General features: G+C 55.2%; 1 protein-coding gene across 1 annotated transcript; it reads left to right on the top strand.

Annotated features, from left to right (window-relative positions):
* Positions 1-8,914: 8,914 nt before the first annotated feature.
* On the top strand, positions 8,915-17,182 carry AGPAT2 (1-acylglycerol-3-phosphate O-acyltransferase 2). The gene is made up of 6 exons (XM_084219684.1): positions 8,915-9,154; positions 12,577-12,710; positions 13,143-13,318; positions 13,461-13,556; positions 15,018-15,090; positions 15,529-17,182. The coding sequence occupies exons 1-6, from the start codon at positions 8,967-8,969 to the stop codon at positions 15,678-15,680; spliced, it is 819 nt and encodes a 272-aa protein (XP_084075810.1). The 5' UTR covers positions 8,915-8,966; the 3' UTR covers positions 15,681-17,182.
* The last annotated feature ends 205 nt before the right edge of the window (positions 17,183-17,387 follow it).

Below are 17,387 nucleotides of genomic sequence, written 5' to 3' on the forward strand. Positions count from 1 at the left end.
TGCAGCTCCTTCTGACTTGAACCATAATTTTGGAGGCCAAGAGAGGGAGAAGAATCCCCGATGGAGATGGGAAATGACACACCTGGGCCAGGGCTGAGGGTGGCTTGAAATCCACCAAATTCTGCTATGGGGCTCTGCAAAATTCAGGGGTGGATTGTCCAGCAAATCTAATTAGGAATGAGCAGACCATCCCAAGCTGTAATATGCCAAGTAATTAAGTGATTAGTATTGATTGTTAGAATGCCTAATGAGCAGTTATCACTGAATGATTAATTAATCCAATCAAAAGAGCAATAAAAATTCTGCAGGTGTGATGATACCTTATATTCAACACAGAAAGGAAGCAACATCTCTCGCCATGGTGCCCATCTCCAGTTTCCATCCCAGGCACCTGGCACCAGGGATGCACTGCCTGGGCTGCTGTCCCTGTGCCAGGGGTCTCTCTCCTCCCCAAAATTCCCCGGGCATCGCCAGGATGGGCTCCAGCATCAGGCAGGCACCCAGAACTGTGTAGCTGGAAGGTGGGGAAAATGTTCCCGCAGGCGCTGTCAGCATCCAGGAGATGCCGGGATCAGCCAATGCTCAGCTCCTCCCTGCGAATTCTTTCGCTCGCTGCCTTGATTAAGTCGCTTCAGTTTCTTCTGGTCAAAGCCCTGCTAATCCCAGCTAAGCCCGCAGCGTGCCGCACGATGGCCTCTGATCACTTCCCTGCCAGGCTCTGGCTCTGCGGGCACGTCCCCAAGAGCACTGTGCCCTCGGGACATTGCAGCTCTCGGGCAGCCACGGCCCTGCAGCGGTCATTTGCTGGCCCGTAATGTTTGCCTAACTAATGATAATGAGTAAATGATCTCCAGCCAGAGCTAACAGCAGTGTAGGGCAGCCCTGACTCGTGAGCAGGGACCCCAAGCCATCCATCTCCTTGTCCCCTCCAGAGCACCCTGAGCTGCCCAGCTTCCTCTGGGTGGGATGTCAGATTTGGGTGACAGCTGGGGACAGCCCAATGCCATCACCCGCAGTGTTGCTGCCAGCAGGGGGGTGCAGGACCCCAACCCAAAATAGGGGCTCACGCTCTTTCCCCCTCTCCTCCACCATCAGGATCAGCCCTGTGGCCCCAAACCAGAGGGATCTCTGCCCCAGGTGGGCTGCGATGGCACCCAGCATTCCCAGGCAGCGCCGCAGCTCCGGGGATGATGGATCCAGGCTTTAATGCTCTTTTCTGTGCATCTTTGAAGGATTTGAGCTGATCGCCCGCGCTTCCTGCGTGGCATCCACAGCTGGCTCCGCACAGCCCGTCAGCTGCCTCTGCTGCCTGCCGGGCCTGCCGGGCTCAGCGCAGCGGTTATAATTAGAAATGCTAATCAGCTCTTGTGTTTCTGGCTTGACAGCCCTGCCACCCCCAGCACAATCTTCCCTCCAATCTGTCCTGTGCTCGCCCCCTCCACTTCCTCTCCGAATCCCTGCTACTTGGAATTAAGCACTACGAAGTTAAGGGGGGTTGAATGGGGGGTGCTAGGGCTCGTTGGATGTTTTGGGCCAGGATTGCAGCCCCCACAGAGTTCCTGGCTTGCTGGGAACTGTTTGGGGGTCTCACCCTTCATTCACCACCATCCCCTTTGGCTGGGGACACGCCAGGGATGTCCCTGGCCCTGAACTATGAGGTGGAAGAGAAGCTCAAGGGCTCTGCAGGCAGTGCTGGGGTTAAAGGCAAAGGGTGGTGGCTGTGGCTGGGAGCCCTGCGGTGCTGGCTCTGGAAGGGGAGCTTCTCTCATTGGGATTTCCATCATGTGCCAGCCGTGGGCGCTTCCCAGCCAAGGAGGAAGGGGAGCTTGCAAAGGAGCTCGGAGAAGAGGACTGAGCAAGCAGATCCCTGCACTGGCTTAGATTATGGACTTACTCATCATCGGGTCATGCACTGGGAGACACAGCCCAGGGATTCCTCCCTCACCAGTGCCCATGGACAGCCCCTGCCTGCCCCTAGCTGCTCCACTCCAGAGCCAGGGCACAGCTTTCACCCTGGGTATTTGGCTCCCAAAGTCAGGCTTGGCCAGGGAGACATTCCTTGGAGCAGGCATGGGGCTCAGCTGGCCTCAGAAGAGACAGAGATACACAGGTGGGATGAGCAGCTCTGGACACGGTTTTTAAGTCAACATTCATCTTCCAGGCAGTCCCTGTGTATCAGTTTCAGTGAGAAGACAGGCTGCAGTTTGTAGGGTTGATGTGCCGAAGGTTTTCAAGAAGGCAGTGGCTGTGTGAGCAAAGGAGAACTCCCCCTCCCCTCCTCTGCCCAGGGACCTCACACTTCACCTGGGACACATCTGCTCACTGCAGTATCTCCCAGTGTGTGAATCAATAAAGGCCTCTCCCTCCCCAGCACAATTTCTCCCTGGAGAAAGGATAATAAGAGAAACAAGAAGGTATCACAAAAAGGGCATGGGAGGGACAGGGCATGGTGGCTTCAATGATGATGCACTCATGAAAAGGCACCAGCAGCACAGCCAAGTGACTGGGAAAGCTCTGGGGGAGAAGTCGGATTGGATTTGTCATGACTAATTGACTCCCTCCAGCACTGTGGTCCAGCCTTCACGCATGGCATGAGCAGGGTCCCAAGCATCCAGGAATTAATGAGGGTCTGACCCTGTCTGCTCAGCCACTTGAGTTTTGCCAGTGCAGACAGCTGGCTTAAGAGGCCCTTTTATCCTTTACAGATCAGATCAATTTGGATAGTTATAATCTAGTCCTGGTGAAAGCTCCGAGCAGACTTTATTGCCCAACCAGCTCAAGGAGAAAAAAAAGCAAGCATGAGGGAGAGGTCATGCTGAACTATTGATTGTGCTGCTCCCAGATTGGCCTCGGCAGAGAGCTCACCTGGGACAGTTTGCCTCTATCTCCTGCTAATGCTGCTCCATTGATCTCCTGTGACAGGCGGCAACTACAAGATTTTTTGAGGTCAGAGTCATTAAGAGGCATTAATCAATAACAGAGGAAACCGAGAGAGAGCAACTGTTTGTTTCATGCAGACATATTCCCCGTGTGGATTTTAGCCAGCTGGGGTGTGTGTGGTTTATTTCCAGGGAGGTCTGCCAGGAAAAGAATTCACCTTGTGCTGGACTCTGGCACTTGGAGGAGATCCTGAGCCACTTGCAACACACTGGCAGCTCCAGCAGGGCTGTGCAATGAGAGGGCATCACCTGGGGAGTTTGTGGCATCCAATTCCAGGTACCCTAATATCCTACCCAGCAATTGCCCAGCCCCTCTGTTCCCACACAGACACCCCAGGAAGAGATGGGCACTGATTTCACACGCCCAAAGACCTGGGTGCTGGTTTCACATTGTGCTTCTACAAAACAAAACTGCTGCCTGGCCATGGTGCAGCCAATCCCAGCAGTCTGTTCCGGGATCCAGCCCTGTGTGAGCTCAGCCCCAGCCCAAATTCATTCCTGTGGCAAGACTGGAGCTGTTCACAAGAAAACTGGTCTTTGTGCTGAAAGCACCGCGGGCTGTTCCTCTCCCTCCCGCCCTCCCCAGCGGTGTCAGTACATTTCCACTGCTCCGTGGTGGCAACACACCTTTTTCTTCTCCAGCAGCTCCTGTGCTCAGCCCCAGCAAGTGTCTGTGCAGGTGCTGGAGCCCATTTTCCCTTGGAGAGGCAGAGAAGGGGGCAGGAGACCTGCTCAGGAGCAGGAAGATGGGATCATCTTCAAAGGTGGTGGTTCTGGCACCAGCAGAGCAACCAGGGGCCTCAGGGTGATCTGGGCTGGGGAGGTGCTGGTGCTGCCCATGGCTGAGCTCAGCTCCAGGAACAGACCCGTGATGCACACCAATGGCACACCTGGACTTCACCCACAGGTCCTGCTGTGTGCCACAGAGCTGGCACACCCTGTGGCGCAGGGCTGGCAGGTCTGGCAACCCAGGAATGCCACACTCAGCCGGGGAGAGAGCATGGCTCAGCCAAGAGGGCCTGTATCCAGAAGGTGCCATGGGAAACTCCAGAGTAAGGGAAATGTCCTTTGGGAGGCAGGGATGGAGATTCCAGTGGAGATCACTGTCTTTCTGGGCACATCTTGCCTCGACTCCCCGAGCCCCAGTGTCCCACTTTGCAGTGGTCAGTACTGCAGATCCCCAGGGCAACAGGATCTTTCTCGTTCCTGTAATTACAGCCACACATCCACAGCACAAGGATCCAGGGCTGCAGGAGAGGGGGGAATGAGATTGCTGGCTCAGGTTGCACAGGTGGGGCACACAAAGCCCATAAACACCTGGCAGTGCAGCTCTGGAGACACACCCAGAGCTCAGCACCACCAGCTGAATCCAGACCAGGTGGACTCTTTATGGGAATCCAGACCAGGTGGACTCCTTAGGGTACCCAGACCATGTGGGACTTGTTATGGTAATCCAACCCAGGTGAACTCTTTATAGGACTCCTGCCTAACTGGACTCCTAATAGGAATCCAGCTATGCTGATGATGAGCGGGGGTTCCTTGAGCTGAGAACCCCTGATGTGGAAGATGCAATAAACCCCTCTCCAGTTCCAGGCTGTCCACCAAGAGAAGCCCTTAGCTTACAGCTCTGCCTTCCCTGCTCAGTCCATGAGTTTCCAGGTCAACAACCCAGTCCCTTCCACCGGTATAAAATCCATCAGAAACAATTTGATTTCCTTTATTTATACGTGACATTTGGGAGAAAGCTTAATCATATTGCAACTGGGAAAAAAAAAAAGTGATTCCAATTTTACATCCTTGTGCCTGAAAGAGCTCGAGAGCTGCAGCCAGACAAGATGTCCTGTACTGGGCACACCCTCATTTATGAGCACGGTGCAGAGATCGTGAGGTGCAGGGGGATTTCCAGCCTGCGGTTTCAAACGTAAATGCAACAGTAAGATCTGATAGTCTCATGCTTTTGCTACCTCCCTTTTTTGGCAAAGTCTACCAGGAGCAGAAAAACAAAAGTCAGTGCTGAGGGGCTTGGTGGTGTGTTAACCCAAGCTGCAATCCTTGCCTGATGCACACTGGCTCTGCACACTCTAATTTTCAGCCTCACTGACAGCCCTGGCACTCTGTGGGGTGCTGATATGGCTTTCTTCTGTGGATCAGCAACCTGCCTGGTGTCCTGCATGGATTCAAATCTACACCTGCCTGGTGTGAACATCCCAGCAGGTGATGTCTTACTTTTCCAATAGAGGTACTTGTAGGTGAGTAAAGGTTACAGGAAGGAAGGAAGGTTCAGATTATTTAATAGCCTTTTAAAACATGTTTCTCTCTTAATTGCATGTTCCCAGAGTCAAAGTCCTTTGGGCTCTTTGCCTTACCAGAGGCCAGTGGAGGCTGTGCCTGCCGGGCAATTTAGCAATCTCATGTTTCTGGTTCTTGAGCAAGGCTCTGTGGTGAGCAGGGAACTGCAGCGCTCACGCTGAAGCCACGCTGAGTCACCAGCCGGTTCCTCCCCAGTGTTTACTCTGTTGTCACCAGAGCGCTGACGTGTGATTACCGAGGAGCCCAGCAGGCACGGGGAGTGTGGCCATGGAGCAGCAGGAGCCAGCGTGGAGGCTGAGGGTCAGGCTGAAGCTCTGCCCCTGTGACTGTGGGCTCACCATGAGCTCCCACACAGAAGCAGCAGGAAAATTTCACCTCCCATGTGCCCTTTTAGGTGACAGGGAAATGAGATTCACCCACATCCTTTGCACAAACTGCTCTTAGCACCATCCCCGCCAAGCAGACTGTGGTGTTCCCAACCAGGGGAAACCTCTTCTCTGTCTTTGCCAGGGCAACACTTCCAGGAAAATTGATGCCAGCCACTGATGTCAGCCCTTGGGGCAGCCTTGCTTATGGATGCAAACAAGGTCCAGGTTCCCAGCCTGCAGCCCTGCCCATGTGAGAGTGTCACACAGGGTAAACACATCAGCACTGTGATGCTGGACTGTCCTCTGCACCCTGAGCTACATAGACGTGACACACAGTGACACCAGGCCCCGACACATCTCCCAAAAAAGCTGCTAATTCAGACAGGTGAAGAGGGAAGAGTACAGATCAGTGTATGGATGGATGCATGGATGCATGGATGGACAGACTGACAGAGGTCTGGAAGGAGTTTTAGCAGATGTGTGGATCACCTCACTTTCCCCAAGCTCCTGACAATGGAGGCTGCTGTGCAGCACAAGGTGCCAAGGAGTTTACACAGCTTCGTGCTGTCAGCCCTTCCTGTGAGGGCTCCCTGCCTCACACATGCATGCCACAAAAAGGCCACAAACGAGGATGTTTGGCTGGTTGCTGCCTCCTCCCCCCACTTTAATGTCACCAAACCCAGCTGCTGCTTTCAACACAGGGCCCCTTGGCAGGAGGCAAAGGGAAGCAGGCCAATGGGTAGAGCTGCAAGAAGCACCATGGGAAGCCAAGGGCAGAGGCAGGGCAAGACAGCACGAGTGAGATTCTGCACAAATCCAGCTTTCCTCCAGCACAGCCAGCATCTCCAGAGGGTCTTGCTGAGCACCCACCCAGCCTTGAGCCTCCTGCTGCTCTACAACCTGCTCAGCCAGGAGATGGATACATCCCCCCTTCCTTCCTACCCCTCTGAGTGTTTTCCCTCTCTTCCCTTCTCCATATGTGGGAGATGTTCTCCCTGGCTCTGTTTCTTTTCCAGTCAGAAGCTAGTCATCCACAGGGAGGTCACATGCTGTTGCCAGGGAAGCAATAAATTTAGGCAAATAAAAGATAAAGAACACAGCCAGATTATTGTAAAAAACAAGGGTAATGCTTTGAGCTTCATGGCTCTTCATGGAGCCAGACACAGAAATCCCACCAGCAGTGATGCTGCATGGACCCTTCTGCTTGGCACTTGATGTGTTCTTGCTCCTGCCAAGGATTCCGGGCCCTGCTCAGCAACACTACCTACAGGGTACCCTTCTACCATGTTTAAATAATCCAGTCAGTAGTTTAAATATGCAAAACATACAGCACAGTCTAGCTAATCAGGGGCTTTTTGAGCATTTGGAACTGCTTCATCCTGGCTGCTGCAGCTTGGGAGGACAGGGATGGGGTCACCTTTGCCTCTGCCCCAAAATAGCCATGTTTCAGGGTGATGGGGTCATGCTTGTGCTGCACAGAGAGCGGGCAGAGGCTCTCGGGCCTCCTCCATCAGGCAGTTTGTTATGAAAATGTTAACACACAGGCTGTCGTCATCTGGCAGCACCACCGCCTGCCTTATGAAATAACTCAGCATGACAGCTCTGCTTGCTCGCAGGCAGGCCCGTGTCTGGCTTCTAATCTGGCATCAGAAAGCGCTCCCCTTCCTTGAGCTGCAGACTAATACTAAATGTTTCATTTGCATTGCGCCAGATAACGCACTGGAGAGCGTGGGGAGCAGGGGATGGCAGCCAAGCTCCTCCAGGAGCCCACACGTGGAGCGTTGCACCAACCCCACCACGCTGGATCTGCTCACTCCGCTTGCCGCTGGCACCACGGCCCTGCCGGAATTTACATTTCAGATTCCCAACGTCAGCCAGCGCTCATGAGCTCCACAGATCAGCCCGTGCAACGCCCCAGTGACAGATCACCAAGGACTTTCTTCCCGTGTCATCAAAAGCAAAAAGTCACGAGGATAACACAGAATCGCCCCGGGCCCAGCGTGTGCTCAGCTGCAAAGGTCTCGGTGACTTCCCAGACATATGTTGGCTGGCACAGCACTGGAGCAAGGCTCCCTGAACAGCCCACACGACACAGGCAGAGGGGATTAATCTCGTGCTGTGTGGAGATGCTAATACAATAAGGGTTCTTTGTGGCATTAGCTGGAATCATGAGACCAGCTCTGAGATGTCATTGCCTGGCAGCCGTAGGGAGTGCCAGCCAGGAGCTCTCTGTAGAGGAGCCTGTCTCCTGCTCCCAGCCCTAAAGCTGCTGTGGGGTAGGGAAAGTGCAGTGAGCTCTCCTTTTTCTGGTGACAGCTCGTTTGGGAACAGCGTGCAACTTCTGTTGGTGAATCCAAGTACAGCTGAGGGAACAACGGTTATTTTAACAGGGCTAACACTTTTCCTTGATTTTTCCAGGAGATGCAAAGCTGTGGATGCCAAAGGGATACTCAGAACCACAGGGTCACATCTTACCCCAGGGGAGTCTCCGCGGAGACTTGCTATAAAAGTGCTGCAAAACCAGCTGAGCTCAATGAATGGTTTGTGTCTGTTCCAGCAGACACTTTCATCTCCCATATCAGCTTTGTACCCACAGAGCTTCAGGGCCTGATCCTATCCTAACCCCAGTGCCAGCAGGGAAAGCTCCATCCCACCCAGCACATTTGTGCTGCTGGAAAACCAGCATCAAGCACCAGCAAAGAAGGTGGGCAAGGGTCTGTGAGATGTGTGTCCCTCACACAGTGGCCTGAGGGACACAAACTCCCTCACACCATGGAGGATTTCAAAGCCTTTCCATGGCACCACACAGGCAGTGAAAATCCCTCACAGGGCTCCATGAGAGTCCCAAAGGCCTACAGGGCTCCATGAGGGTTTCCTGAGGGGACCAAATCTCCCACAGGGTTTCATGATGAGACAAAAACATCCCCAGGGCTTCACAGGGGTCCCAAAACTCCACGTGATTCCATGAGGGTCCCAAACTCCCACGACCAAACCCCCCCACAGGGCTCCATGAGGAGACCGAACTCTCCCAGAAATCCACGGCGGGGGGAGGATGGGTCTCAAAACTCCCCCTGGTTCCATGAGGGTCCCAAACTTCCACAGCCCTCGATGTGGGGACCAAGCCCCCACAGCGCTCCATGAACGAACCAGCCGCCCTCCTCCCTGGCCATGGCCCGCCCAGCAGCCTGAGGAATGCCCGCTCCACAGGGAACGTTCCCCGCTCGCCCGGCCCGTCCCGCCCCGCCGAGGGAGCGGCGGGGCGGGCAGGGCCGCCCACATAAGGCGGGCTCAGCGCGGGCTGCCCGGGAAGGAGGCGGCAGCAGTAGCGGCTGGTCCGGGTGGAGCCGTCATGGAGATGGGGTGGCTGCTATGGGGCACGGCCGTGCTGCTGCTGCTCCACGTCCTCATGGAGCTTAGCCCCACCGTCAACTTCTCGCTGCGCATCGGCTTCTACTGCCTGCTGTGCATGGTGGGCTCGGCGCTGGCGGCCGTAGCCTGCCTGCTGGTCAACGGCGGCCGCACCGTCAAGAACATGAGGTGAGAGGGGAACGGGGGCTGGGGACAGCGGTGTCACCGCCCCGCCGCTGCCCGGAGCCCCTGGGGAGGTGGCGGCCTCTGTCACATCGGTGGCAGCGCGGTCCCGGGGGTCCCCTCTAGGCTCAGGGGTGGCTGTCCTGGCCCGTGGCAGAGCCCTCGGCAAGGCACGTTGGGAAGGTGGCGGTGGTGGCTTTTTTTAGGGAAAGCTGCAGGAGAGCAGTGTTGTTGAGAGTGGCAGAGCGCTGGAGCAGGCTGTCCAGGGAGTGTGAGGAATCTACCTGTTTGGAGACATTCCAAACACACTTGTGTCACTGGGTGACCCTGCCGTGGCAGATGGAGCTGATCTCTAGAAGGTTCCTTTTGATCCTGATGGGTGGTTGTGTTTGGGGTGTTTCCTGCCCCAGGAGCAGAGGCTGGCAGGCTGTGTGCCATGTGCTGCGGCGGCACAGCTCTCCTGCAGCTGTTGTCCGGCCCCGTGTCCCCTGACAGGACACCTGTGACAAGGGCCAAGGGGCTGCTGTCATCCAGCACCTCCTCTCCATGTCAAGGTACATTCTAGGGGCAGAGCTGGCACTTCTGCTGGCAGCACAGGACAGTTTATTTCCTGGTTTTGCTCTCCCCTAGGCAGCTTTTTACCTTTACTGAGCATGTCATGTGGATGCAGCGGAAAGGAGTGCCTTAACATCCTTAAGGATCAAAGGTTGGCAGCATCTGAGCAGGTGGAGCTGGACTTTGCTTTGCAGTGTGGCTTTCACATGTAGGACTCAGGGTGGAGGGAGCCACACAGGGAACTGATGTGCTGCCTTGAGGGCTGTGCCCTGCCGGTCCCAGCTGGTGCCATGGCCCCAGGCAGTCTCCCCAGTGCCTTGCCTCACTCAGGAGCAGCTTTCCAATGCTCAGCTAGCTCTGCAGCTGGGAGAATTTATGATGTCAGTGATGGAGACACTATCCTTTTATTTCCCCCCAAAATAAACCCTCTAAACTTTCTGTAAACTTCAAGAAATTATTTGGGAACAAGAACTTGCATTGGATAACTCTTTGTGTTGAAACCCAGGGCTGAATTTTGGCCAGAACCACCCTTTTCCAGTAACTTAAGCCTGTTGTTTCCTTGTAGTGGCACTGGCTGAAGATCTGGGTGATGTATCTCAGCCCCTGGGAGGTCCATAGCTGAGGTGATCCAGTGAGTTCCTTATTTCTCCAACATCCCAGGCTGCTTATTCCAGCTTGGGAAAGGGGGCTGGAGCAGAGCATGTGCTGGTGGACAGACAGTGATAATGGTGTTGTTGCCTGGCGCAGAACACCCCGTTCTTGTTGTGCTGCTGGCTCCAGTGTCAAGCTGGTGTGTGACTTGGAAGAGGTTAGCCAGGGTGTCTGATAGAGATAGAACTGTTTATCTGTGGTAAAACATCTTGCACGAGCTTCCAATCTGGTAAGCAGATTTCAGTAGTCCTTGAAAATCAGAGTATCCTAAACAAGCCTCCGTGACTGGCTGCGCAGCAGAGCACGTGAATCTGGGGGCTGCTGGCTTTCATACTCCAACTGTTAGGGATGCACTGAAAAGTCCCATTCCCTGTCATTTTTGTGCTCCTTATCTCTAGCAATAAGTGCACTGGTTTTACAGCTCTCTGCAGCTGTGGCTGCACCATGTCTGAGTTGATGATTCCAGCAGAGAAGTCACTTGTGGGGTTGTAGGGGACTTGGATCCATCCTTTAACCCTGTGGGTGACGTGGCCAGCCCAGCAGGTCACCCCTGCTCTTTGCCTGCTCTGAGCTCTGCCCCTTTGCCTGTTTCAGTGGCTCACGCCACATCTTGTGCAAGGAAAGTCTGTCCCCGGGCTGGCAGGAGGAAGCTGGATGGTTGCTCTTGAGTAATGTGTAACCAGCCTCTCCCAGCAGCCACTGAACGCTGTGACTTCCAGAGCGGTGACCTCTTTTTTGGTTGGCAGTCAGAAGGGAGGAGAAGTGTGATTTAGGTCACCCTGGTGGCCTGGCATCCCCCATGACCTCTCTGGTTCGTGTCGCCCTGCCTCGTCTCCCCTGTAACCCCATCTCTTCACCTGGACTACACCCCCGTAACCTTGGAGAGCGGGCTGAGGAGCTCTGGAGCTCTGCATTCCTCCCTGTGTCCTTTCCCTGGGTGTGGCTCTTTGCAGCAAGTTGACATGAGGACTGATAGCAGTGTGTCACCTCAGGGCATTGGCCTGGCCTGAACTCCAGTGTCACAGCCAGCTCTGGTGGTCTGCATGGGGGGACACCCCACGGAGATGTGAGCCCTGCTGTGGGTAGGAGTAAGCTGGGGGAAGTGCTGTGGCTCAAGAGTTTATGGGGACTTTCAGAGAGCAGATGCTGGGAGCTGCTGCCAAGCCAGGATGAGATGCTGTCCAGGTGCTCGCCTCCCACCTGAGTGACAAGGATGCTTCTCAGCAGGATGGTGCTGCACAGTTCCCAAATTGGACCCTGTGGTGGGGACAAAGCTGGCTGTCCCTCAATCTCCTGCTGCAGGAAGGAAAGTTCCATCCCCTGCCTGCCAGGGAGAAGGTGGCCCTGAGGCAGGACATCCAGGTGCTTGGTGGAGGTCAAGTCAGCTTGAATCAGCTCTAAGGAGAGCAGATCCAAGCTGGTGGCTGTTCTTGGGAGCCTTGTTCACGTGTAGGCTCCTGTGCCACCTGTCCTGGTAAATGGCCGTTCCCTTGCCCAAAATAGACCCTGTGTTCTGCCAGCTTCTGCCTGTGTCCTTTGGCCTAGCTGGAGTGTCCCCAAGTCCCCCGGTCAGGGGGTGGCATAGATGGGCCCTGCTCCTGTGGGCTGACAGGGAAATGTGCTCCAGTGCTGGCATGGCTGGAGTGTCCCAGCTGGGAAAAGCTGGGAGCTGTGTCAGACCTGTAGATTCACTGGGGAAGGGCAAAAGCTTCAGCATGCGTTTGCTTGGGGGCACCCAGCCTCTGCCAAGCCACGTGGGGAGCATCCTGTTTGCTGCCTGCATCCTTGCCTTGTGCAGGGAAGTGTTTCTCACCTTCATTCCCCTCCTTCCTTGGGCACCCCAGGTTTGTTTATATCACTGAGCCCCATCTTCCAGCACTGCAAGGAGCAGACCTGGCAGAGCCTTCCTTGGTTGTCAGATGTGCTGGAGAATGGCAGCTCCTGGGAGAATTGTTAGAACAGCTTGTGGGGCCCTGCTGGTTGCAGGAGAAGAGCCTGGTAGCACCAGGGCAGCCCAGAACCATGGCACTGAACAGGGCAGGTGAACAGCACTCCTGCAGGACGTGGGACCATGCACGGCAGACATCTGGGTGGACCACAGCACAGATAAAGACCAGAGGTTCTCTGTCCTAGAGCTCTTCTTTTCTCCTTCCACCCCCACTGGGTATAGCAGGCTGTGGCCTCTCTGCTCTGCTACTGACTGCTTTTTTTTCCTTCTGCAGAATCATCAAAGCTGTTGTCAGGACCTTCAAGTATTTCTTCGATGTGAGGTTTGAGGTGAAGGGACTGGAGAACTTCAAGGTGGAGGGCCCTGCTGTCATTGTGTCCAACCATCAGAGCATCCTCGACATGATGGGTGAGGAGCTGGTGGGAGGGAAGAGAACATTTCTCCTTCTCACCACTGGGAGAAGTCCTGCTTGTGCCTTCTGGATATGCAGGCCCTGGTGCAGCTTCCCCATCAGTGCTGGTTGTGGGAAGGGTCTCCTGTCAATCCCTGAGCAATCCCACACCTGTGCAGCACCCCAGGTTCTGCTGTCCTTGAGGTGCTGGCCCAGCACGTATGCCAGTGGCCCTGCTGGACTCCCTAGGGCTGGGGAATCAGCTGCCTCTGAGGGTGTCCTGCTGTCACCTGCAGCCACCCTGCCCCACTAACTCTGCTGCGTGCCAAGCCTCCTGCTCTCAGAAGCTGGGAAAGAAGCAAGGTGCCAGCCTGTCCCTGGTGCTCCTGTCCTTTCCTGTCCTTGTCCCAGGGGTGACTGCTGGGTCTTGCCCTCTGCCATCCCATTAGGGCTGATGGAGGTCCTGCCAGACAACTGTGTCCAGGTGGGCAAGAAGGAGCTGATGTACATGGGCAGCGTGGGGCTCATCACGTACCTTGGTGGCGTCATCTTCATCAACAGGAAGAGCACCAGCAGTGCCAAGATGGTGATGTCAGAGGTGGCCAGGACTATGGTGGCTGAGAATGTGAGTGTCACTGTGGAGCTGGGTGGGGTGGCATGGGGGCATTGTGGCACTCCTGCTCCTGGCTCAGCTTGGCAGAGCTGGCTGGTGTCTCCCACCACAGCAAGTGGGTTTCTGGAGCAGAGCCTTGTCTCTCCATGTGCAGGTGAAGGTGTGGATATATCCAGAGGGCACGAGGAACTGCACTGGGGATTTGCTGCCATTCAAGAAAGGAGCATTTCACCTCGCTGTCCAGGCACAGGTAACAGTGCTTTGCCCCTGCGTGGGAACCCTGAGTGCTTTTGCAGTGGCACTGCACACTGATCATGCAGTGTGTGGTTTGTTTGCTCTCAGATGAGCTGTGCTCCCAGGTAAACCACTGGTGTCAGAAGTGCTGCCCTGCAGCAGCCAAGGGCCTTTTCCATCCCCTCTGGGAAGGAGCTGACCCTGGGCATCAGTGGCTGTAGACAGTGGAGAATTGCCCTGTCCTCTCTCCTGCCTGCCTCGGTCCTGGTGTCCCCTCTGGAGGGAGGACTGTGAGAGACGGGCACACTTGATCCTAGGCTCCAGGCTGTCCTGGCAGCATGGCAGGGCAATGCCCAGGGGTTCCTGGGGGCATGGCTGCTGCCCAGAGCTCATTCCTGGCAGAGAGCCCAGTGGGTTCTTTCCTGGGGAAGCCCAAAGCTTCATTTCTCAATCTCCCAGGTCACAATCATGTAGTGATGATTCAGGATTGTTAATTCTTGTGCTTTAGAGCAACATCTGGGCTTGCTCTGTGTGAAAATAGCTGCTGCCTCCCTGTCAGCCATATGGCAGTTCTTGATATGCCTTTTCTCTCCAAAATGACAGCATCCATGAGCAGTTAGTGGGGGAGCAGGCAAACAGCTTCAGCCAGCCAGAGCTGTCTCAGAAGCAGGGTGTTTGCCTGGGCACAGTCTGGGGCAGTGTGCCAGAGACTGGGATGACTTGAGGCCTCAGGGGAAACTGGTTTCCCTGGGAGAGGTGTTACAGCAGAGATTTTGGGAAAGGGAAGAGATGCCAGCTCTCTGACTGGGTTCGTTTGGCCAAGCCCAGGGTGTAGCCTGTGTTATACCATCCCCATTCCTGCCTGGGTGATGCAGCCAAGGCAGAGCCTGGCAGCTGCTGGAGGAAAGGATGGAACTGGTCCCCGCCTCTGCTACACCCCCCTGAGTCACCAGCTGTAGATCCTGGCTGCGTTACCAGCACTGGAATAACAGCTCTGCCTGCCCTCCTGGCCCTGTGTCTGTCTGAAGCTTCCCCGGGAGCAATTGATAACAACTGGTGACTCCTTTTCTTAGAAACTGAAAGCAGAGCTGCCACCTGCCCCAGCCACGTGCCTGTACAGCAGGCAAGGCCTGTCACAACAGGCAGCCTGCAGCATTTGATTGCAGGACCTGGGGTTTGGAGCCTCACTTGGGTCAAGGAGCCGTAAAAGCCTGTGCTGAGCTGAGGCTGGACTGGAACTTGGCCCTGGTTCCTTGAGGACCCCTGTGCCTTGAGTCTTTGGGGAGTGGTTTTGATTCCATTTGACTGCTGATTGTTCTACCCTTTGGAAGTGGGTGTTGCTTGTGGGACTGTGTGTGCCCTGTGTGTCTGAGAGCCAGGCCAGATCAGCTCTGCAGCGTGGGATTTGCTGCCTGTCTCTGGCCTGCCTTGAGCTGCTGAAGTGCCAGTAACTCCTCTTTTTCTTCCCTTCCCTAAGGTCCCAGTGATCCCTGTGGTGTATTCCTCCTTCACCACCTTCTATAACCCAAAGACAAAACTGTTTACATCAGGTAACAAAGAGTCACTTGGAGACAGGGTTGCTGTTGTCCTGTGTGGAGATCTGGCTCACAAGGGTGTGGGAGGGAAGCAGAGCTGGGGTGAACAGGAGGAACCCTGCTGGGAGATGTTTGGAGGCAGTTCAAAGCACTTGGCACCAGAGCCTGGGCTGGGTTAACTCAGGAAGGGCTGTAATTAAATACACTGAGGGATGTTTTCATTAAAAATTGGGCAGGCTCTGGCTGGGATGGCAGTTTGGGGCACAGGGGGATTATTCTGGGTGGCACAGCTGTTGGAGCTGGGATCTAACTCTGCCTGTGCTCCAGGGGTGGATGCCTGAAGCCCTGGGAGGTGTTGAGGGCTGTGCTGGGGCTGTCCAGGGTGGGGAATGGGGCAGAGAACACAGCTCCTGTGGTGTGTGGGTTTCTCAAAGGCTCCTCTCTTGTCCCCAGGAAAAATCAAGGTTGAGGTTCTGCCTCCAATAGAGACCAAAAGGCTGACGCCAGACGATGTCACCGACCTCTCTGACAGATGCTTCAGCACCATGAGGGAGACCCTCTTCAGGCTGTCAGGCCATCCAAGCGAGGCAAAGGACTCATCCTAGAGCCTTCTCCAGTGGTGTCACCGTGTGGTGGTGGCTGAAGGGACCGGTCTGTTCTTGCCAAATACTGAAGGATCTTCTTCTCCTCTGCAGTGATTTCTAACTCTTGGGAGCACCACAGACTGGCACACACAGGGTGTCAAGCTAGCACTAAGGCTCCCCTCTGAGTGGATTTCTCTTATGGGTTCATTTTCTCACTTTGAAATATCTCCTTTTTCTGAATTTCTCAGGCATCAAACTTGTGCTACCAAAGGGCTCAATGACTAGAGAGGTGAGTTCCCCCAGCTCTTGCAGCTAGCTTGGGGTGACAGCAAAAACCTGCCTGGAGCCTGAGCTCTGCCTCGTGTGACTGTCCCTGCACCTGTGTTCCTGCAGGCTCAGCTCGTGAGGTGGCCCTGTGATGTCCCAGGTGGAAACCACCAGGCAGCAGTTTGTATCAGCACAACCTTGATGCTCAAACAGGGCTGAGAACTGGGGTGAAAATCCAGATTTTGGCTTTCTTTTCAGCAGTGCTAGGAGTGTGGTGTCCTCCCTGGACACTCCAGAGCACTCCCACCCACCAGTGGGACGCACAGGCCTGTCCCCTTGGGATGTCCTTTTATCACAACAGTGTCACGCGCGGAAACTGCTGCCAGCTCCCTGCCGTGGTGGTGGCTCAGCCTGATCACATCCCTGCAATGCCCCTTATGGAGGCAAAGGGCTCTGTCGTGCTCGGTTTGTCACTTGTCATGGTCGGCGCTGGCCGAAAGATGGTGCCTGTCCCGCGTCTCTGCTGATCTGCGGGGCGGAGCTGCTGCTCTCCAGGGCCTGTAAAACCCCTGCAGAGCCACAGGGTGGGTGAGCTGCAGTGGGAACAGGGCTGGGAAGGCTTGGAAGGCTTCAGCTCCCCCTTTAGGGGATATAAACTGCTTTTCCAGTCAGATAAAAAGGGTTCCCCTGTGCCTTGGGGTGATGGACCAACAGAGCTCCTGGATCCCTCACCGGGAGCTGTGGAATGTTGATGCCCTTGGAGGCTGGGTTAGGTCCATGGTTCCTTAGCTTTAGCTCTCCTGTTCATGGCACAGAGGACCTTGGGATAAGTCAGCTGGGGCTACTCAGGTAACCAGCACACCCAGCTCCTGCAGCCTGCACTGGTGGAGTTGTGTTTATCTGGCCTCAGCTGGGAAAGGCAGGGAGCTCCTGGGAAGGAGCTGCAAGCTGGTGCTGCCAAGGGCTTCATTGGAGGGGCCTTACAGTACAGACTCAGGGGATGGGAAGGGTTGGGGTGGGAGGATGGGAACCAAACCAGCACTTTGTGAGAGTGGCAGATAAAGGGCTGTCATGGAGGTCAACCCAGGAGGGCCCTGGGAGTGCTCCTGGGGAGGGGAACCATGTCTGACTCCTCCTGGGAGGAGGGAGCAGTGCCTCTATGTGCAGTTGTCTGCTGTTCACTTTTAATTGGGCTGAGAATGTTATCTGCTTTACAAAAAATCAACAACAAAAAAAAAAGAGAATTACACCTTTGGTTATTTAAATAAAGGAGCCTCCTTGTCTTGTGTGGGGGCTGAGGGAGGAGGATGTGGGGTGCTGAGCCCTGAGCTCTTGCAGAGGGTGGGTTTGGTGGTGGAGGGGCAGAGGGGGTCCTTGTCCCCACCTTGTGCCCCCCAGGCAGGTGGGCTGTGCTTCACCCAGCCTCACTGGTGAGACCCCATCCCACCTCCAGGGCTCCTG

This window comes from Fringilla coelebs (assembly GCF_963513975.1).
Source record: "Fringilla coelebs genome assembly, chromosome: 21".
Taxonomy (NCBI): Eukaryota; Metazoa; Chordata; class Aves; order Passeriformes; family Fringillidae; genus Fringilla; species Fringilla coelebs.

What these genes read in the sequence shown, in the direction of transcription:
- AGPAT2 (XM_084219684.1), top strand. Translation starts at nt 8,967, where the DNA reads ATGGAGATGGGGTGGCTGCTATGGGGCACGGCCGTGCTGCTGCTGCTC. An exon ending in CGCACCGTCAAGAACATGAG is followed by an intron (nt 9,155 to 12,576) that starts GTGAGAGGGGAA and finishes TTCCTTCTGCAG; the next exon opens with AATCATCAAAGCTGTTGTCA. An exon ending in GAGCATCCTCGACATGATGG is followed by an intron (nt 12,711 to 13,142) that starts GTGAGGAGCTGG and finishes CCATCCCATTAG; the next exon opens with GGCTGATGGAGGTCCTGCCA.